Source organism: Chlorocebus sabaeus, chromosome 1 (genome assembly GCF_047675955.1).
Source record: "Chlorocebus sabaeus isolate Y175 chromosome 1, mChlSab1.0.hap1, whole genome shotgun sequence".
Taxonomy (NCBI): domain Eukaryota; kingdom Metazoa; phylum Chordata; class Mammalia; order Primates; family Cercopithecidae; genus Chlorocebus; species Chlorocebus sabaeus.
In genome coordinates this window covers 18313061-18330140 of record NC_132904.1, presented here as the reverse complement: position 1 = coordinate 18330140, position 17080 = coordinate 18313061, and the positions used below count along the sequence as shown (strand labels likewise).

At 44.8% G+C, this 17080-nt stretch overlaps 1 protein-coding gene across 2 annotated transcripts in view; it reads right to left on the bottom strand.

Moving 5' to 3' along the window:
• Positions 1 to 2273: 2273 nt before the first annotated feature.
• The window catches only part of LRP4 (LDL receptor related protein 4), a 60964-nt gene continuing 46157 nt past the window's right edge, over positions 2274 to 17080 (bottom strand). For both annotated transcript variants that reach the window (XM_037999407.2, XM_073016721.1), the window contains exons 32-38: positions 15189 to 15333; positions 14807 to 14920; positions 14194 to 14329; positions 11370 to 11437; positions 10699 to 10786; positions 8889 to 9030; positions 2274 to 5859 (exon numbers count right to left, since the gene is read on the bottom strand). In XM_037999407.2, coding sequence (XP_037855335.1) covers positions 5527 to 5859; positions 8889 to 9030; positions 10699 to 10786; positions 11370 to 11437; positions 14194 to 14329; positions 14807 to 14920; positions 15189 to 15333 — 1026 coding nt within the window. In that variant the 3' untranslated portion in view covers positions 2274 to 5526. The remainder of the gene's footprint in view (positions 5860 to 8888; positions 9031 to 10698; positions 10787 to 11369; positions 11438 to 14193; positions 14330 to 14806; positions 14921 to 15188; positions 15334 to 17080) is intronic.

The following is a 17080-nucleotide window of genomic DNA, read 5'->3' as shown; positions in this document are numbered from 1 at the left end:
GTTTGCCCAGTCATCTTTTGCCATCTAGGATTATTATCAAATAGCATTTATCTGTGTATTTATTGGAGTTATGTGTGCTTTCTTTATTCTAGGGTACTCTCAATAGTCGTTTTACGTAAGGAGTATATTTATGAACATACTGCCCTCCGAGGGCAGTGAAACCCTTGTGGGCATTAGAGATCAAAGTGAATGCTATATTTTTGCAACTGCAAACAGGAAACAAATGTCAAATACTGTGGCTGCTGAATAACTGTGCTGGGCATCTCTAAAAAGCTTGTTAGGGTTGGGACAGTCCTCATTCTTTTGTAATCACAAGCTGAATTCTGGTTGAAGCATCCCTACCATGGGATATGTATCCATATTTCTAGCCTAAAAGGAGCAGCTTCAGTGATGAGCTTCCTTCAACTTTCAATCCAGGTGTCCTCTGCATTATTTCCCTGGAGATAGAAGTGGTGGCATTAATACAGATTTCAAGTGGCTGTGGGTTTTAGTGCCTTAACTGTCTTCCAGGATTGCAAAACCTACCCTGGCTTGCACTTGATTGCATTTAGTAGGTGCTGGTTGAATGAAGGAATGAATAGCCTTTATTTTTTCTTTTCTCATATTCATTTTCCATAGCCCCCAAAATGTAGACTGTCCAAGAACTTTGACCACAGAAGCATCAGTCCCACCAAAGAGGAAGGAGGGAGAAGGGAGAGATGGGGGCCTCATTAGAAGGCTATCAGCAGGCTTTTAGGGCCTGGAGGGAAAACCATCAGGAAGGGCAAGATATGTGAAAGTTCTTGGCTTTTTATGTCTTATAAAATGAAATAAGCAGATTGTGTAGCTTGGGGCTAACTTAGCCTTGGGTTTAAACTATGACCCTTAGTTAGGCTGTCTGGTTCTGGGTTTTTTTGTTTTTTTTTTTTTTTGAGACGGAGTCTCGCTCTGTCGCCCAGGCTGGAGTGGCAGTGGCCGGATCTCAGCTCACTGCAAGCTCCGCCTCCCGGGTTCACGCCATTCTCCTGCCTCAAGACTCCCGAGTAGCTGGGACTACAGGCGCCCGCCACCTCGCCCGGCTAGATTTTTGTATTTTTTAGTAGAGACGGGGTTTCACCGGGTTAGCCAGGATGGTCTTGATCTCCTGACCTCGTGATCCGCCCGTCTCGGCCTCCCAAAGTGCTGGGATTACAGGCTTGAGCCACCGAGCCCGGCTCTGGTTCTGTTTTAACACTATGTCAAGGAGACCAGAGTTATGAGTTGGAGCTTTGACTGGACATCAAACTCTATTCCCTATGTTGACCTCTGCTAGCCTCTCCAGCTGGTTAACAGGAGAATGGTGTGGAGAGAAAATAAGTGGGCAGATGAGGGAATGTTTCAAAACAAAGACTGCCTAAAACATCCCAAAACATACGTCCTATTATGTGGATCAGTTGACTCATCTTCACATTTGAAGAAAAGATATATTACAGAGTGTTTCGTAGCCATAAAAAGGACTCAACCACATTTCTTTTATCATTATGTTCATAAATAGAAACCAGAGAATTTAAGCTCACTGGATAACCTTGGATGTCAGTGCATTATTGGGTCCTCTTAGAACCCTCTTAGAACCCACTTAGATACCTATGCACCCTCAGCCTTTGTAGATGCTGCCTCTGAGTTCCTATGCATTGACTTTGTGTTTTCTTCAGGCCTAAGTTTGGTGAGAGCTTCAGTTTATGCCATAGAGTCCTTTCTATGGGCCAGAGATCCTTTCATTTTAGATTCCACAGTTTCTTCATACACCATAGACAGACCGTGACGGTATTTTGAGTGAGTTTGCAAAAATATGGTCAGTTTGTTAGAACTTGACCCACCATCTGCTCACTTATCAGTTTCAGGGTTTTTTTGTTTTGTTTTTCTAGTGACAAGGTTTTGCTCTGTTACCCAGGCTGGAATGCAGTGGCATGATCATAGCTCACTGTAACCTTGAATTCCTGGGCTCAAGTGATCCTCCTGCCTCAGCCTCCTGAGCAACTGGGACTACAGGCATGAGCTACCACACCTGGCTAATATTGTTAAATTTTTTTGTAGAGATAGGGTCTTGTCATGTTGCCTAGGCTGATCTTGAACTCCAGGCCTCGAGCAATACTTCTTACTTCTGTCCTGGCCTCCCAAAGTGGTGAGATTACTTTGGTGTGGCCACTGTGCCTGACCCTAGTTTCGGATTTTATATCCAGAGAACTAGACAAGGAATTCCCAGCCTTTGTTCCTTTGTTTTATCCCAAGATGTCCTCTTTTTCTTCCCCCCACCCCGCCGGCAAAGAGAACAGTGGGGGTTGGAAGGATGGTTATCCTTGGGCTATTCTACTTGTTTTTGTTCTGGCACACCTACTCCTCACTACAGTTAGAAAAATTATACACTGTAGTTTATACTCAGATCTCTGGTCACTTAAATACAAGAAACTTCAGTCTTTCTTGCTTTCGTTTTTTTTTTTTTTTTTTTTTTTTTTCTTTTTTGGGATGGTGGTGGTAATGGTGTTGTTAGACTCTAAGTTCTATAAGATTATGTCTTTGTTTAGGCATGGGCAGTGCCTAGCCCACAGCAGATGAATGAATGGGAGTATTATCCTATAGATGGTGTGTGGTTTAGAAAATCAACTATTGAGACTTGACATGAAATTCTACATTGGGCATTGAGACTAACATGATTCCCAATTTTCACCGAGGGATATCACATCCAGAGAACCTGAGAAGGGATCCCTAGAGCTCCTTGTTCTAGCCTTGAGAAGTAGTGGATGAGCTATAAAAAGACAGCCTTTAAAAATAAATGAAATCCTAGTGATAATTTGATCCACTCTCAGACTAACTATGAAAGTTGACCAAGATCAAACAGAGCTAGTGGCAGATCTGGGACTGGAATTAAGCCCTCCATGTCCCCAGCTCCAGTACTTTTCTTACTACCTGAGATAGTCTTGCCAATGACCATCACTGCAAGGCAAAGTAAAGTTCTGTGACAAAGACCTAGAACAGAAATAGACGATACATGGTGTACATGCCATGACATTTCCTTCCAGTGCACAAGAGATGTCACTAGCCATATGACATTCTTCCCATTGGGTGTGAACAGGCCCTCAGGCAGCCACTACCAACCAATCAGAGTTGGCACTCAAGAGGAAACCCATCTACCATTCCTCTTCCAGAGGAAATACAGGTTTCATCAGCCAACGAACTCTGGCCTCGACCTGTCTTCTCCAGATGAGCTGAAAACTCCAGCAGGAACCTTACACTCTTTATTGCTCTTCACTGTCCCCACATCCACAAAGGACTTAAAAGTGATGTCTGTAAGCAGGTTTTCCACAGCATGGATCTGCCAGACAGAGCAGGTGCAGGATTAGTCATGACTCCAAGCCAAGCAAGGTGATTAAGAAAAGCTAAATTTATATTAAATTATCATAAAGTCCTAAAATACTGAACATAGTGGTTAAATAACTCCAGAAAGTCCAATCTCTCCAGTGAGTAACGTTAAAACCATTACACATGAGCATGGGAGAATCGCTTCCATTAGTTTAGGACAGAGAGATTTTGCTTTTTACAGAGTAAATCAGTGCTCAAATAGATACTTCCTCAAATATGTCCTTTCTACATTCTGAACAGCCCAAGTGCAATAAGATCCTTCCCCCTTTCCAATTAAGGAAATGCCACTTTTCTACTTGCTCTTTCTCCCCAGACATGAGTGTCAGGACCCAAAGTGCTCCCTCCTTTACTGCTTTGTCAAGTGTAATGTGGGGAGGCTGTAATGTGGGGAAGCTCAGACCTGGGGCTGATGCTACTGAGAGCAAGGCTAAGGGCTTGGTATCTCTCTCTAGCAGTCTTAGAACTGACTTGATCTTGTCCTTTTTCACCCATGTTTGGTAGCTGATTTCTCAATATCAGTAACCACAGGAGAAGTTTCAACTCAGGAAACTTCCCCTAGAAATTCTCCCCTCCATTCCCAGCCCCTGTTGTCCTCTCCTGCCACTTCTAATTCCTGGGGGAGAAGAGGTCTGGGTCTGCCATGGGCTAGGAGGGTCTCATCAGTGGTGCTCTCTACCTTCCTACTCCTTGCCCACCTCTTTGCATCTTTATTTATTCGGTCCTCCCACCATAGGACTTTGGAGATTGCTGGTGCCACAAGGCTTGGTCAGAAAAAGCAAATTAGGCAAAAAACAAATGGAAAAAAACCCCAAAAAAACAAAAAAACCAACCCACAAAGAACAACTAGGGAGACGTTTTAGGGCAAAAATAAGTCTCAATTTCCCTCATACTAGGCTGAGACACATGCCCTTTGTGTGCATGAGCATGAACCAAGTGATGCCATCCGACACGGAAACCAAGCCCCTTAGCTGAGGAGAGAGCTGGAAGAGGAACGTCACCACCCCATAGCCACAGGCTCGCTGTCCACTAATTTAGATCCCTGAGCACTTGAGAAAGAACACAGGAAGTTCGACAGGAAGTTTGACCCTCATGGATACTTCTCTTTAGGCCCTGGGTGTCCCAAGTCTCCAACCTGATTGTTCTTTCTGACCATTTATGACAACTTCTGGTTTTTCTTTGAAAGCTTGTTTCTAGGTCTCTTCCCTAGAATCCCAGGGAATGAGGGAGAGAGGGTTCAGGTCGTATACCATGTTTGGTCTAGGCAGAGCTTCTTAGACTTTTCAGAGACTCTGCCCCGAAGGCCTAACATTCACTCAAGCCACTGGCTCACAACCTGGTTACTCTGATCAAAGACTTAGGAAAGATACTGGCCAGTGGTGGCACCAGGAGGGAATTCATATTAGCCAGTAGCCTCGTGATAGGGGCCCCAGTTATCCGAACGTAGAAAGAGCTCCACACATTCTAGCAGGAGGAAGAACAGCTTGAGCCACCCCCATCTCACCAGTATCTGCTGCTGAAAAGGCAGTGACTCTTAGGGCAAGAATAATGTCCACTGCCAGCAATGGACCAGACACCCAGACCCAACTACCCCCAAAGCTTTTTCATGTTACCAACACACTTGAGGCTGAAGGTTCCCAGATGCCCATACCTGCTGGGCTGACTTTTCCTTCTTCTCTCAGCCTCTATCCTTCATCCCTCTTTACCCACACCCCCTTGTCCCAGCCCCTGATGGGCAAGTTCTCTCAGAGAAGCAGTCATGCTGGCTGTGATGGGGCAGAGCACAATCCTGGGTCATCAGCTGCATCAGCACTGAGAAGCAGGCACTGAGAGTACCGGGGGAAGGGGAGGTGGAGCTCTACGCTGGCGAGGAATCATGAATAAGCAGTTTCAGGGGGCCCAGGACGGAGTACAAGATGTGAGGTTCATGGTAAAATCCAGGTCTAAATTCTCGAGATGCGCCATCATTTGTTGTGCACAGGTAGTTAAGGACTCAGGTGGTAAACAGCTCCAGTGAGGGCTTAGGAGCAGTTATGGGGTGGGTGGAGGAGGAGGACGAGCACACAGAAGAGGGGCCTGCGGTGTAAGCAAGCACAAGGACTAGACGTCCATAAAGGAGAAGGAACGGGCAGGCAGGGAAGAGAACGCGGGCATTTAGACCTGGCTCTCTGAGGAGAGCTTGCGTTCATGTTTCCAGCCCGTGTCTGGCAGAGAGCCTCGTCTTTCTGGAGTGGCTGCAGTATGGACACTGCTACACTCGGACTGCTCTTCCTGTAACAGCTGCTCCGTCTCTGTGTCATCCAGGGAGCCAGAGCTGGCCTGGATGGACACTGTGTCTGTCTTCATGCATACATGATCCCGGAGGAGGCCCCCCCGTGAGCTTCGCAGTTGCTTGAGGTCATCCCACTCAGCATCATCCCCAGAGAGGAGGCAGATTCCCTCTACGATCTTGATCTTCTCCTTGGTGTAGTTATGGTCAGGCCCTCCCTAGGGTGGAGAGTGGGCAGATATGGTCAGTCAGTTGGCTTTCTACAAAGGATCCCATGGTAAACTGAAAAAGGAAGTGGATGGGGTAAAAGTAGGAGTGAAGTGCACAAAAATCCCACAAACAAATGTGGAAATGTGATTGGGCAAATGTAGGAGGCCTAGCCTAAAAGGGGAGGGGCAGCTATGATGATTATAAGCATTATCATACAGGGAGGAGGGAAAACCATGGCTTCCGGTCCTGCAGCAGCCACTCACTGGCTTTGTCACTTTGGGCAAATTATTTCACATTTTTAAAACTCAGTCTCTAAAACTCTGTAGTGTGAGGAGAGTAACAGTATCCATACCTCACAACCAACTGCTGTCAGGTTAAATGAGGTGATACATGGAATGCAGTTATCAGGGTGCTTGACACAAAATGCACTATAACATGTTAGCTATGTTACATTGTTACTATGGTTTATTAATGGGACATCATGCTGATATAAATCATCAAAAGCAATTGGCAAGAGCAATTAAATGTACATTTATTCAGGATGTTAAGTTACTTTAGGTGTTAGTTTCTCAATTATCTCTTTTTTCTAATTTTGTTAAGGAGAAAATTGGGAGGTAAGATGGGGGACTCTAGAAAATCCTCTTATCTGTCTAGACGTGGTGGCTTACGCCTGTAATCCCAGCACTTTGGGAGGCCCAGGCGGGCAGATCACTTGAGTTCAGGAGTTCAAGACTAGCCTGGTCAACATTGTGAAACCCCATCTCTACTAAAAATACAAAAATCAGCTGGGTGTGGTGGCGGGCGCCTGTAATCCCAGCTATTTGGGAGGCTGAGGCAGGAGCATCCCTTGAACCCTGGAGGCTGAGGTTACAGTGAGCCAAGATCATGCCATTGAACTCCAGCCTGGGTGACAGAGCAAGATTCCATTAAAAAAGAAAGAAAGGAAAGAAAGAAGAAAGGAAGGAAGGAAGGAAGGAAGGAAGGAAGGAAGGAAGGAAGGAAGGAAGGAAGGAAGGAAGGAAGGAACCTAAAAAAAGGAAATCCTCTTATCTGGGTCCTAAACATCATTCCAGTGGGGTCCTGCAACTTATAACCTTTTTGGGGAGGTTACTCTGGCTTTGCTGCCATGAGTCCTGGGACCATTCCCAAGCAAAACCTGGGACTCTTCCAGGCACAGCCTGGAGTTCTGCTCAGCCCTCTCCCTTTATGGCTTCTTCAAAGAGTAGCTTCATTCCTGGCTGCTGGGGTATACCAAGTGACATGCCACCACTGCTAGAAGAAAATGGATCATCTTGGGTTCTGTCCCTGGGATAGTATTCCTGCCAAGAGTTCTGCAACTGTGGCTGTGGCTCTATTTTTGTAACAATTCAATTCCACAGATATTTACTGAGCCCCTATGTTAAGCAGGAGACTGTGCTAGGTGCTTTGATGATTATGCAATAAAAAACATGGTCCCTGCCCTCTAAGAGTAACAGTCCCCTCAGCCATGCAGAGTGGGACATAGATAGCACACAAGCAAACACACAGATGTCCATTCACCCAGCACACCCTCCAAGATGAAATCAGTATAAGATGCAGGCCACTCAGTGTCTTAATCAAGAGACATGCTGGGGAAGTTAGGGAGAGGTGGGGGACATGGCACTTGCAATTTGGGAAACACCACTCCCTCTACAAACACCCAGCAACAGGTACCTGAAATCAAGAGGAAATCAGAAGAGAAAAGGTGAAAGACTATCAGAGGGGTGAAAGAGCTGCTGAGGAAGAAACACACAACAGAAGAAAGAGGTTACACTATTTTAATTGCCATCCTGTGGCCTTCATTGTGGTTCTTTTCTGGAGCATCAGATACTCCAGGAACCCAAGAATCTTCAAGAGTCTTTCTCTCAAAGATATTGAGGAGGGGTCTACCATTCCTAGAACTATAAGCCATCCTTGCACATTCTGTTTTGACTGCAGTAGAAGCTTTTAAAAAAGCTTTTTTAATTTAAAAATTTTTTTCAAACATCAACTTGAACCAGAAGTAATGGAAGCTTTTTAAATATGGGAATTCATGGATGCAGAAAGCACATGATTATTATGTGAAATGTGTTCATTACACATGAGAGCCCTGCAGGTGTGAGAGCAGGTTCTGACTGTGCTAGATAGGCCAAAGAAGTAGACCGATTAGGGTCTTCATAAGGAATAACTTCTGATTAAGAGTTACAGGATTTTAGAGAAAAAAACAAGGCTTATATTGGATTAGGAAAATCTGAAATACCAGGTATAGTTCCCTTGTGGAAATGGGACTTTTTTTTTTTTTCTTTTTTTTAGACAGGGTCTCACTCTGTCACCCAGGCTGGATGGTGGTGGCATGATCACAGCTCTCTGCAGCCTCCAACTCCTGAGCGCAAGTGATCCTCCCACCTCAGCCTCCTGTGTAGCTGGGACTACAGGCACAAGTCACCACACCCAGCTAACTGAAATGGGACTATTTTTCATGCCTTAACATTGAGCAAATAATTTTCCATTGAAGTGACAAAGAAGTTAAAAAAAACAAAAGCAGGTAAACCTTCAGAATTCTAGAGAAATTTCTGTGATAAGAGGAAGAACAGTGAAAAACAAGCCATTCCCAACCATAGGTGCTACTAGCTTGGTTAGTAATGGGCAAGTCCAGGAGCTCTTGGGATTTTTGGGTTTTGTCTGGGAAAGCTCTCTTGTTTCAGAAACAATAGCCCTTTGTAGGCGAATGACAATTCCTGGAGGGAAAGAACCTATGAGCTTGGAAAAACATCTCCTGACAGGACAACTGCTTTCAGACCTAAATCTTCTGAGATCTGCCTTCTAACCTGGCTCTCACTAAGGTCCCTCAAGCTAATCCCTCAGAGATTCTAGAACTTCCCAGAAACCCAAATTACATTCAGTTCTTCTGTTCACTATAACTTCCAAAATGGTAGATGGGATTACTCAGCAGCCCTTACTGACTTATTTGGGCATTTGGAGTATAACCCCTCCCCACACCTCCCCAAAAAGACCCTTGAACGTAAATTTCAATTTTTACCTCTTTCTTATAGCACAGCTGGTTGTACATGGCTGGTTTGGGGATTGCTTCAATCTTCACTTCCTGTGTGGATGTTCGGTAGGAGGGGTTGCTGTAGGTGAGGTTCCCCATTCCAGGATCAGTGAACTTGGATTTTTTGTGTCTTTAGGAAGAAAGGTGATGAGAAATTAATTGAGATCTTTAAGGGGGTGATACGTGGGAAAGCTGTAAACTGAGTCCGGTAGGCAGCCTCTAAGATGATTCCAGTGACTCTCACTTCCTGGTATTCATGCCCTTAAGAATCCCCTCCCCTTGAGTGTGGACTGGTCTGGTGACTTACTTCTAATGAAAAGATTATGCAAATATGATGGCTACTAGATTAGGTTACCAAGAAACTGGTTCTGGTCTTGAGTTGCCCTCCCTCATTCTTTCTTGCTCTTGCTCTGGGAGAAGCAACCTGCCATGTTGTAAGCTGTCCTATGGAGAGGCCCACAAGACAAGAAACTAATGAGGAAGGCCTCCAGCCAACAGCCTATGAGGAGCTGAATCCTGCCAACAACTATGTGACTGAGTGTGGAAGGGAATCCTTCCCCAGTCAAACCTTGAGATGAGACTGTAACCCCAGCTGATATCTGGATTGCAGTCTGTGAGACACCTTGAGGCAGAGGCACCTAGCTAAGCTGCATCCAGATTTCTGACCCATAGAAACTGTGAGATAATGGTTGTCATTTTAAGTCACTAAGTTTTAGGGTAATTTGTTATGCAGCAATGGAGAACTGATGCACTGAGCTTGAGAGTCAGACAGATCTGTTTCAATTCCACCTCTGTGATTTATTAGCTAGGACCTTGATAGATATAATCTAAACTCTGGCTAGGTGCAGTGGCTCACACCTGTAATCTCAGCACTTAGAGAGGCTGAGGTGGGCAAATCACATAAGGCCAGGAGTTCGAGACCAGCCTGACCAACATGGAAGAAACCCTATCTCTACTAAAAATACAAAATATATATATATATAGCTGGGCATGGTGGTGCACGCCTGTAGTTCTAGCTACTTGGGAGGCTGAGGCACAAGAATTGCTTGAATCCAGGAGGCAGAGGTTGCAGAGAGCCGAGATTGCACCACTGCACTCCAGCCTGGGCAACAGAGTGAGATTCTATCTCAGAAAAATAAAGACAAAAAAAAACTTTCTGAGCCTCAGCTCCTCATCTGTAAAGTGAGGAATGTTATGAGGTTGTCGTGACATTGATCTATATCCATTAATGGTAACTGTTAACGATGATGATGGTGATGAGCAGCAGCAGCAAACTGCAAGCTACGTTTAAAGCATTTGGGGGAAAATATAAAGAAAGAGGGACATAAAAAGATTCTAAATGACACATTCTGCCTTTCCAGAATGATTGCTACTGAGCAATGATGTACAAACCAATATTGTAGTAAAAGGCTGTGTCTGTATAAGGGAAAAATCATTTCCAATTTCAATGATTTGAAGTGGGGAGTACTGGGAAAAGCAAAGATGTTAAGAGTCAGTCTTAGCTTTGCCTCTCACTTTGTGACTTTGGGTAATATCGTTGGTGCCCTCAGCATCCCAGTCTATAAAGAAAACCCGAAGGGTTGTTGTAGTCATTCAATAAGGAAAATGCTTAGGCTATGACTGGAGAAGGGTAAGCATTTAAGTTTCCACCCTTTCCTTCTGTTGCCCTGACCAGGCACCCAGCCTTGCAATAAGGCTGGTCAGAGCTTGATTCAGTGAACTGCAGAGGTTTGGGAGATCCCAGACATGCTCACGAAGACCAATGAGCATGTGGCCCCTGCAGGAAGACTGAAGTTACCTGTACAGCATCAAAGCTGCAATCACCACCAAAATCAGCAGAATACTGAGGAGTCCACCAATGGCGTAGCTGATATGAAGTCCTTCCCCTAGGAAAAATAGAGAAACACTAGGCAGGGGCCACTGACAACTTTCTAGCTGGTGCTGGTGTGAGGAATGGAAAGCTGAAGGGCTCCTTTTGTAGGTGCTGGATCCTATATCATCTGAGGATGGCTAAGGGCCTCCTTTGCAGATAGGTGAATGGGAGGTGCAGGGAGGAGGCTGAGAAGAAATCTGTCACTCTGCCAGCATCTCTGATCCCATTTCGACCCCTTCCTAGCTATCTGACATAAGGCAAGGTGCTTAACTTGTAAGCCTACATTTTCTTTTTAGCTATACGTAAATAATAAAGTGCTCATAGGACTGGAGGAGAGTATATGAGAGTATGTATATATACGTGTGCACACACATGTATGTGACCTATATGTGGCTTATCACATGCTTGGCATATGGAAAGCATATCATAAGCTGTAACTGTAAGTGATGAGAGCTATTATGATTCTTATTTCTATGGATTTAGTTTAAAAAGAGTTCATCAACCCCAGAGTCCCAATGAAGGTTATGAAAGATATCAGTGGAGACTTAGATTCATTACATCTTCTTTTCCAGAACAGTGGGGTACTCAGGGCTTACCTGGAGCAGCAGGAACGGCCTCATTGGAACGTGCACAGAGGCCCAGCCTGGCATCCCTTTCAGAGCATCTGTGGGTCACAGAAAACTGAATGTGAAGCCTACTTATACTCAATGAAGATCACACCTTCCTCCAGGAAAGGGGGAAAGGCCTGTAAGCGGGGGCTTTCAGGTATGAGAATGTACCAGATGGAAGATATCAGAAGCATGGAGAGGGCAACAGCAGGAAATGGAGATAAATCTGTGCAAGGCACTGTTTTCAAGCGTTATACCATGTTTAAATGTGTTACAAAATATGTACCTTTAAAAATGAGAAGCAGGTTTGGGAGTGAGTTGGAAATCTGCAGAAAGAATACTAAGGACATCAATATTAGGCTCTCTTAAACTACCAGGATGAGTCAGAAGAAGCTGCTAGCCAAGCCAATCTGATTGGATAAAAATTATCACAAGAGCTAAATATCCCAAGGTCAAAAAATGTTTTTCTTCTCTTCATTCTTGCACAAGGGAACATACAAGACATCCAGAGCAGATAACTAACTTGAAATGCTCAGAAGGTGACTTCTTTGTGGTACATTTTGAGCAGGCAATCAAAGGCATCTCCTAAACAGCCAGAGAAAAGCTACTTGCAAGAGCATTTGGAACCAAGATGCACTGAATTTTCAAATAGAACTCTGACAATAAGAAAAGGTCCGAGCAGGGGTCAAAAGTTTTCTAAATAAACCTAAAGAAAATCAGAGAGTAATAATGACTGATAGTACTTAAAAGTTAGTGAGAAAGGCACATGTTTATACCTGGGTGTTTCCTTTTCTTTACAAACTGTAGTAAAAACAGAGAATGGGGGCACACAGCATATGAATTTGATCATGTGCAAATCTTGTAACTTTAAGACATTGAGTCTAAAGTTTTTATTTGGGATTATTATTATGTTTCTGCTTTCAGAATTGAAATCAAGTGTTAACTACCTTGTAAGCCACTGATGATATTAAAAATAAAGAGACCAGTATGTTGCAGTGGGAAAAAAAACTGTTCTAATTAGAAAAATGTCTAGAAAGGATAGACATCAAAACATTAAGAGTAAATTATATATAGGCCTAGGATATTCACTTGTTCTTTATTCACATCTGTATTTCCAGATGATTTATTTATTTATTTTTGTTTTTTTGGTTTTTTTGAGACAGGGTCTCAGTCTGTCACCCAGGCTGGTGTGCAGTGGCACAATCACAGCTCACTGCAGCCTAAACCTCCTGGGTTCAAGCGATCCTTCCAACCTCAGCCTCCCAAGTAGCGGGGACTACAGGTATGTGCCACCATGCCTGGCTAATTAAAAAAAAAAAAATTTTTTTTGTAGAGACAGGATCTCACTATGTTGCCCAGGCTTGTCTTGAATTCCTGGACTCATGTGGTCTGCCCACCTTGGCTTCCCAAAGTGCTGGGATTATAGGCATGAGCTGTGCCTGGCCCAGATTATTTTTTATAAGGTATAAATGGAAAACACAGTCATTAGAATTTTTTGCCAGGTGCAGTGTCTCGTATCTGTAATGCCAGCACTTTGGGATGCCTAGGCGGGTAGATTGCTTGAGCCCAGAAGTTTAAAACCAGCCTGGGCAACATGGAGAAGCCTTATCTCCACAAAAAGTACAAAAAATTAGCCAGGTATAGTGGCACACACCTATAGTCCCAGCCACCTGGGAGGCTGAGGTTGGAGGATCACATGAAACTAGGAGGTCGAGGCTGCAGTGAGCTTGAGCTGTGTTCATGCTACTGCACTCCAGCCTGGGTGACAGAGTGAGACCCTGTCTCAAGAAAAAAAAAAAAAGAACGTCTCTGAATTGAATGTAACATCATATTTAACCGATTTTAAGATGTTTGTTTTTTCTATGGTCTACCATCTCTGAAACAGGAATGTAACTTACGATCAATAGCATTTCACATTTGCTGTTGCTTATCTTTTCAGTTTAATTTCTCAAATCAGGATGCATTTTATAATGAATAGCACCTTTAATTTAATGAAATAAGATACTTTATACTTGATTTGAGAACTGTTCGTGTTTATGCTTACTTATTTAATAACAGTGTTTGTGTATGTGTGAGGGAGGTGCACGTGTCATTATAAGCTAAGGCCATCATATCTCTGGGGAAGACTTTTTGTTCCAAGTCATCAAGCCACAGCCCAGAGACTACTGTTGGACAAGCCAGTATGCCAAACCTATGATGTGAGAGCAAATGTCACAGAGAGAAGAAGAAGGAATACTATGTGGGAGGGTCCTCCTAAGTGATTTCTGCTTAAAGTTTTTTGGTTTTTTTTTTTTTTTTTTTTTTTTTTGAGATGGAGTTTCGCTCTTTGTTGCCCAGGCTGGAGTGCAGTGGCGCGATCTCAGCTCACCACAACCTCTGCTTCCCAGGTTCAGGTGATTCTCCTGTCTCAGCCTCCCGAGTAGCTGGGATTATAGGCATGCACCACCACGCCCAGCTAATTTTGTATTTCTAGTGGAGACGGGGTTTCTCCATGTTGGTCAGGCTGCTCTCGAACTCCTGACCTCAAGTGATCCACCTGCCTCAGCCTCCCAAAGTGCTGGGATTACAGGTGTGAGCCACTGCACCTGGCCTTCAAGTTATTCTTAAAGCTCCTTGCCCTCAGAGCTAAAAAGGGAATCACTTGTAACAGTCTACAAGTCTGAATATCACCTTCTGTCCCAAATAACAGGGACTGGTAGCTCATGACATAATCTACCTCCCAACTACCCGATCAAGCTGGGACTATGAGCTACTGGTCGTGGGATGGTGATTTGAATCAAAGGGCTCATAAGCCTGCATTGAACCTATTTACCTTCCTTCCACCTCCTCCAGAGACATGCGGGTCCGGGTAGTTGAAGAATGCAAGGTGGTAGGTAGTGTGTTGGGTAGCACCGGGCTCTTTTCACTCATGCCAGTGGACCTAGGAGCTGGTGGTACCAGGCCAGGCACTAGACAAAAAAGAGGATTGGAGTGGGCCACTGGAACCACAAACCCCTACATATGGCCCAAGAGTAGCAGCTGGAGAACTTGACAAAACAATCTTTTAGCTGCCCTAGTCACAGGCACCTTCATTAGTAGCCCTTCTTAATACTATAAATAAAAAGGAGTTGGATTCCATAATAGTAGCTCTGGATGGGACAGCTGGCTCACCAAAGTCAGGAAGAGAGAATGATGCGCAGGCCACTGATTATCCCACAGCAGGGACCTGGGAATCAAGAGACCTGAATTCTGTTCTCGCAAATGCCAGAGGGCAGGTTTGAGCAATTCCCAAAACCCGAGCAGATTGCTACCAATCACTCCACTAATAAGACCTTCTATATGGGGACCCCACTCAGAAGGACAGATCAGACCAGGATCAGAGGCTGCTGACCCTCAGCCCTTCCAGGGGCTCTGCTGAGTGGCTCCAGTCATACAGTCCAACTCACCAAGTGAGCAGGGCCGGCTATCAGGTTCGTCAGGACAGGCACATACGAAGTCCGAGGCTCTGGCAAAGCAGAGGTGGGTGCAGCCACCATTGTTCACGCCACAGGCATTGGTCCCTAGAGGCAAAGTAGATGAGTGTCTTATCTGTGACACAATCAGGTCTCCCAATTTAAGGCTTCTCAAAAACAGGAAATCCAGGATTACCCTACTCCCAGGGACAGGGGAGCAGGAGATATACAACTGTGAGGGAGTAAAAAGGTCTAAGCGTTTAAAATGTGAACCAAGAAGCTCTCTTGTGGCCCTGTCTTGGTCCCTAACAGTCCTTGGGGTGACAGACCAATCCCACAGATGTTAAGGAAGCAGGCTCAGTACCCGGGAGCCCACCTGTCTGCCGCTGAGGGGAAACCACGATGATATCCATGAGTCCTTCCACATTTGCCAGCACTGTCTCCTTGTTCCGGCCTGAGTATTTGTCAACACGCTGGATTGACTTGGTCTGCCAGTCTGTCCAGTAGATCCACCTGTCTTGCTACTCAACAGGAGAAGCCCACAAACAGTATACGTTATTCAGCAAGCACACTCCTTCTTGTACAGCTTCTATGCCTCACCATTGGCCACTGCCTCTGCTGAAATGCCCTCTTCATCGCTTCCTCATTTCTGTGCATCCCCAGACATGACACTGTCAATGAAATCTCCACAAATCCATATAGACTTCACCATTCTCTCCTCTATACAGTTCTGCACCTTGTAGTCACTTGCCCAAGTGCGTTTTTATACTCAAGCAATTTGTTTACAGGTCTGTCCATCCTAACAGATTAGTTCTTCAAGGACAAGAATGTGTTCTATTCATTTCTGAATTTCTGGCACCTAACACTCAGTCCCCATTCAGTTGACTGAATGGCTCCCTCTCTAGCAAATAGGAGGAAATTTGAAGGTTATTCTAGGTTCCTCTGGGCCCTTTGCTCAGAGCACTGCCCCAAATCATCTGCTTACTTCTGTAGGCAGCTTTCTTCTAATGCAATGATGGTGAAATTCTCAGCCAAGGGTAGGGAGGGGCAATGAAGGTGTTCTCATCCCCATCGAAGGGTATATATCAGAAACTGTGGGGAAACCTGTAGATTGAAAAACCTATATGCAGTATTACCCTGTAGTTTTACATTTAGAATATGAAAAAAAAAGCCTATCATTAAGTAAAACCAGATAAAATCTTTTTGGCTAGGCCAGGCGCGGTGGCTCATGCCTGTAATCCCAGCACTTTGGGAGGCTGAGGCGGGTGGATCACGAGGTCAGGAGTTCGAAACCAGCCTGACCAACATGGTGAAACCCTGTCTCTACTAAAAATACAAAAATTAGCCGGGCGTGGTGGTGGGCACCTGTAATCCCAGCTACTCGGGAGGCTGAGGCAGGAGAATCACTTGAACCCAGGAGGTAGAGGTTGCAGTGAGCCAAGATCGCACCACTGTACTCCAGCCTGGGCAACAGAGTGAGACTCCATTTCAAGAAAAAAAAAAAATTAGCCAGGTGTGGTGGCGCATGCCTGTAATCCCAGCTACTTGGGAGGCTGAGGCAGGAGAATCGCTTGAATCCAGGAAGCAGAGGTTGCAGTGAGCCGAGATCATGCCACCGCACTCCAGCCTGGGCTACACAGCAAGACTCCATCTTAAAAACAACAACAACAACAACAACAACAACAAAAATCTTTTTGGCTAGTAGAACATAATACAGAATTCAGACAGAGTTGATAATATTTGGCAAAAAAGGGTCAAATTTATTTCTCTTTATTTTCTTTCCTTTCTTCTTTCCTTTCTGTCTCTCTCTCTCTGACTCTCTCCTTTCCGAGATAGCATGTTGCTCTGTTGCCCAAGTTGGAGCACAGTGGTACAAACGTAGCTCACTGCAGCTCAACCTCCTGGACTCAAGTGATCCTCCTGCCTCAGCTTTCTGAGTAGCTGAGACTACAGGTGTGTACCACCACACCTGGCTAATTTAACAAAAAATTTTGTAAAGACGGGGTCTCGCCATGTTGCCCAGTCTGGTCTCAAACTCCTGGGCTCAACTGATACTCTGGCCTCAGCCAGGGTGCTGGGATTACAGGCATAAGCCACTACACCTGGCCAAGATTTTTAAATGATTGAGAATTCCTGTTTTGGCCTCAGGCCTGGTAGATCTTCTTTTCCTTGCCCAAATTATTTTTGTGTTAGAACTCAAAAGTGACAGCTAATAATAATTAAAATGGGTAGCGATAACATGCGTGTGGTGCTTACTGTGTGCCAGGT